General features: G+C 38.5%; 1 protein-coding gene across 1 annotated transcript; it reads right to left on the reverse strand.

The window, feature by feature from the left end:
• Positions 1–2,246: 2,246 nt before the first annotated feature.
• LOC117282728 (odorant receptor coreceptor-like) lies at positions 2,247–4,999 on the reverse strand. The gene is made up of 3 exons (XM_033753490.1): positions 4,915–4,999; positions 4,672–4,827; positions 2,247–2,889 (listed from the first exon to the last, which is right to left on the reverse strand). Exons 1-3 carry the CDS (start codon positions 4,996–4,998, stop codon positions 2,812–2,814), a joined length of 318 nt encoding a protein of 105 aa, XP_033609381.1. The 5' UTR covers position 4,999; the 3' UTR covers positions 2,247–2,811.
• Between the last annotated feature and the right edge of the window lie 488 nt (positions 5,000–5,487).

Here is a 5,487-nt window from a genome sequence, read left to right on the forward strand (position 1 = left end):
TGAGAGGGGGAACATGGTTATCTCGTCGCAGTGTTTGCATGCTCACAACACAATATTTATATTCGGAATTTTCGCAAATCCTCCAATATACTTATTTTCTGAATAGAAGCAGTTTTTTTGAAATTCTTCTTTATGTTCAATTTCCAGTATATTTATAGATTTTTCTGTTACATGTTGACAGAATTATCCCGTCTTCCCCCTTCCTCCCATTGGCTGGTTAGATATACAATTTTGAAATTTTGTACCCGTGCAGGCAATTTCAGTTTCCTAGCGTCCTTGTTATTTCCTGTTAACATTGGTCAGATCATGTAGTCTAGTGGCGCAGTTTATTTTAGACGTTCGGTGGAGTTCAAGTCTTGCACGGATGTTACATTTGTGCTCATTTTGTTTCCAACATCTGAATTCCTTCGTGAGGTTGTTTGATTTCGTTAATCCTTCGAAGAACCAGAAGCATACTGTGACATGCATTTTAACTCCGGAAGTGTGCTGTTAGAAAAACACAGACGTCTGTTGCTAGACAACGGTTAGCTGAAACACGTTCCTGCGGGAATGAATATACTTGTATAAATCAGCGTTTGGCTGGAGATTGTGACTTTTCGTGGAAACCGCGAATAAGAGAGGAATGAACTGTGTGACCGGGTGATCTATATTCGGTTCTATATTTCAGTCCCACATTCAGAGATCCAGACAGCAAAGTGTAGAGACTGGAGATCAGCTCAGGATCTAGTCCACAGTGAGAGTTACGATATCAAGGGGTTCAATGTGTGAGGTCTTGTACTCAAGTGTAATTGTGGTAGATACGTCCCATAGATCCTATCATGAAATCTAGAGCCGACAGTTATTAGTCACGCGTACCCCTAATACGTGACAATACTGCAGTAACGTTATGTTCATCAAAACGAGAGCGCGAGCGCTGTCACGCACACTCTCACCACCCAAACTGATCGCTTGAACGGATATTTGCGTCACTGGTAGGGATTCAAATATAGAACCGTTATCATCGCTAGTAATTTAGGATAACAAGCGTTTTGTTCTGTGAGGAGTTCTTGGTCGGTCTCATTTCATTGGTAGTTTCATGCTTGAGTTTCTCTTACGCTTTGAGTTTGGAGGCGATATCTGTACCTGAAACCCTCAAAAGAATTTTACTGAACTACACAACTTTGAGTTTCGGGCTACTACTCCTTATAATCACAAGTTTGAGAGAACTTAAAATTCACCAAATCTGAACGAATTAACGTAAGTTGAATTAACTTGATTGAAGGAAGACTGTCTTAACTATTTTGATTTTCCTTAGTCGCATTTGATAGATGCTAGGACAAAATTCATAATTATTTTATGTGTTCTCACGTTAAACCACATGACCAGACAGCTGAAAAGGAACTTGAAAGAAAAGAAAAATTATTCATCTCCGCCTGTACCTGCTGTCAGATATGAGGGAAAACTTTCGTCAATTGGAAATACTACAATCTGAAAATTCAAAATAATTTTCAATTCACACGATCCTCATTTTAGCATTTTCTGCTTTCTAACGTCAACTGAATTTAGTTTCAACTCATTATTTTTTAAAGGAAATAAGGGATATTGAAAAGGTATAAAAATTTATTTCTCTACAGGAAATTATGCTACTTTTCTAGGAAAGAACTTGTGATGTAATTGTATTTTTTTTATTTATGTGACTTCTTTATTTCCTAAGATTGCTATTCAATTTTGGTGATATCCTTTAGTGTTATTATATCCTACTGAATCAATTCCCTTAACTATACCTGTAGGGATAGTCACGTTGTTGTGTATTTCCCATAGAGACATACGTAAAATATCTTTCATCCGAAGCCAGGATTCATCAGGTGATTTGATTTCCTTGAACTTCCTGAGTCATGTGTCGTGAATACATATTATTAAATGTTTCAGTAATCATAATAATCCAGTTCTGCTAAATTCTCAAATGCACACTGACATGGTTCTAATAGTGTGAAGGACGTTGGCTCCCTGTTGATCGTACAGAATTTCACGATGTTGGAAACTCGTGATTATACCACTTATTCAGGGGATGGGCCAATGGACAGAAGACAGGCGGACATAGGTACCGTGGAGGAAGCATGGGTCCCCTGGAATTGATAAACGGTATATGAACGTATTCTGTATGAATGGTGATAAATTTTGAATTTTACAGCCCGTAAATCACTCACATGATTTGTTTCAGTATGTAATTACTAATGTAGAAATTTATGAGTTTGAAGTTTATATAAGGGACGGAAATTTGAACAAAACATTTGTATAACAGAGTAAGATAGAAATTTGCTATGTGACATATATGCTGGGTACTGTGTTGTTACAAAGTTAATACAGATATTTTACACTTGTATTGCAGTAAATATCGTTCTCTAAACCTCAGAGTATCAAGTTGTCCTATGCTTTCTCTATTGTGAAAAGAAAGTGCCATTGTTTATACTGTATTGCACTTAGTAATGAAATTTAAGTTGAGGAACAGATTTATTGCATGTTTGTCCTCTTTCCGTTAAGCGTAGTTTGACATAAATGAGCATTTAAATTTGGGCGCAAAATTTTCTTAATTGTGACCTCAGATCCGAGTAGTTACTTAGAGTGGTGGTCTGCTTTTTATACTTTGTCAAAAATAATACTTTTCCTGAAGCATTATGCAATTCGTTGTGCCAGAGTGGAATTTGTAAATCAGTATTAGGGGACAAAACACAATAAATACTGCAGTGCGGAGCAGACACAGTTTCCAGTTTCTGTTGCTGAGTAGGCTACTCCGTGACAGTCTCTTCACTCTTGTTCTTCATGGTGAGTAGGCTACTCCGTGACAGTATCTTCACTCTTGTCCTTCATGGTTAGTAGAAACATGAAGAGGGAGATGGATTCTTTCATTATCTAGTGACAAACACAATATTTCATGTTTTATAAAGAATTGCTACAAATTAATTTAAACGTTGGTGAAATTTCAAAGATAAATTACTAAACCTTCGCACAGGGCACATCAGTTCAATGACCTGAGAGATTTCTGGAATGGCAGCTACAAGTTTGCTAATCTTGATGGAATAACAGTATGCAATAGCGATGCTTCAATCTAGAGGAATCATTTTAGAGTGGAATACCAAATCCATTATAATCACACATAAGTTGCTTATTGTTCATACATCTCGATTTTTAATGAATATGTTCTATCCTCTTTATTATTGTACTTAGTACTTGTGCATTGTAAGCATTTGCAATTTGAAAAGAAAGCATGTGACTGAAGTTGTTTGAAACCAGGTATGTGCTCGGAGAGAGTTCCTTCTGATGAGATAGGTAATTAAACTAATTTATATAGGCACATATGCTTAGAAGGCAAGTAAACACAAAGGAAACTAAGTACATATGTTTGCTGTATCGTCACCAAAATGCAGGACAAAACCATAACATAAAAATAGGTAACAGATATTTTGAAAATGTGACATAGTTAAGATATTTTGGAACGACGATAACAAATCAAAACCTGATTGAGGAGGAAATTAAGAGGAGATTGAACTCGGGTAATGGTTGCTACCATTCAATCCAGAAGCTTTTGTCGTCTCGTCTGCTGTCTTAAAACATAAAAATTAGAATATACATAACTGTAATTTTGCCTGTGGTTATGTATGGGTGTGAAAACTGGTTCTGACATTAAGGGAGGAACATAGACTGAGGGTGTTTGAGAACAGGGTGTTGGAAAAAGCTGCATAATGAGGAGCTTCATAACTTGTACTCTTCTCCAAGTATGATTACCGTCAAATCAAGGAGGATGAGATGCGCAGTATATTTAGGACGAATGGCGTGAGGAAGAACGCATACAGGATATTGGTAGGAAAGCCGAAAGAAGGAAACCACTGGGAAGACCAAGACATTGGTGGGTGGACAATAGTAAATCGGATTTAGAGAGATAGGGTAGAATGATATGTATTTTGTATATCTGGTTCAGGACAGAGACCGGTGGAAGGCTCTCGTGAACACGGTAATTAACGTTCGGGTTCTGTACAATGCTGCGAAATTCTTGAGTATCTGCCCAATTGGCAGGTTCTCTAGAAGGGCTGAGGTCTGTTTAATAATTGTCTTGTATTAGAGGGTAGTTGAAAATTCATCAACTTCTTTATGGATCGTATAGCTAAACTGTGTTCCTGAAAATGAGGACAGTATCCGAAATATTGGCATCTCACTGGATAACAACGCGGTTAATCTTACGAAGTCACATAATCACATTTAGTCTTCTCGAAGCTTTAGATGTTAAAGAATTGTGGACTTTGGTGGTACATGTCCAAGTGCAAGTCACATTGCGACTGACGACCAGTCAGTAAGTCTTGGTGTCGACCCCCATCTGGGGCTCATGACCAGATATTTATTACTGTTTTGCATTTACGGTCTTGTTTTGTGGGGCGCTCTCTCTGACGAGAGGACGGTTCTGCCATTTGTATATGCTGCTGGCTCTTGCCAGTGCAGTTTCTCTCGTGTCCGAGTTTCTTGGGACTCGGGACAATATGTTTCAGTCTCAGATTTGAGACTTCCCTTTTCGTCGCCTCTTACGACTCGCAGGGTCACGTTGGAGGCATTCGACCCTGCCTCCACACGGGGAGGTGGTACACGTAATGAGCCTAATGTAATTTAAATCATTCCATTTCTTATGCACTGGAATGTACTTACACTCATCATGGTGGAGTTGGACACGGGAACAAATTTCCCGGCTGTGAGTGTGAACTCCTTGTTGGCTGTGGCAATGATGAAGGCCAAACAACGCTGAAATGGGACAGGAGTTCCCACCCAGTCACACCCCCAGGCAGCGTCTCTCACCCTTTCTGCCTGGAACAGTAGACCCTACGCATGTTTCAGAATGAATGTGGAACATACCAGTCAGCGTGTACAAATACAAGTACAGTTTCCACATACCTGTAGCGTGAGTTCCGTCCCAAGTCTGCAGAATAGACAAACGTAACCCATCATCAGTCCGTATAGGTAGAGAATTTGAGCCATGTCGGTTATGTCTCCCCAGCTCTAGATAAGAAGGAACATTTGCTCAGAAGTTTTGGGTCTACATATACATTTTTTTTTCAAATATTTCCGTATTCAATATCCGAGTTATAAATTGGTTTAGGTATTTATTATAGAGATTATGAAATCGTGATGTAAATGCATTTACCTGGAATATATATATATATATGTCAAGGGAAGAGTGACCTGAACGATAGGCCTACATTATGGCACGATAGTAAAGTGAACCATTCGTGTTTTTGTTCCTTGTGCCTAAGTTACTTATTTCCTCTTCTCCAATTGCAATCACGATGGACATGATGCTAGAAGAAAGCAATTTTTCCTTTTCTACAATTGATATCGCGATGACCATGATACTAGAAGCCAGCAATTTTTCCTCTTCTCCAATTGATACCTCGATGACAATGATTCTAGAAGTAAGCAATTTTTCCTTTTCTCCAATTGATATCGCGATGACCATGATGCTAGAAG

The sequence above is a fragment of the Cryptotermes secundus genome, unplaced genomic scaffold, assembly GCF_002891405.2.
Source record: "Cryptotermes secundus unplaced genomic scaffold, Csec_1.0 scaffold512, whole genome shotgun sequence".
Lineage (NCBI taxonomy): Eukaryota > Metazoa > Arthropoda > Insecta > Blattodea > Kalotermitidae > Cryptotermes > Cryptotermes secundus.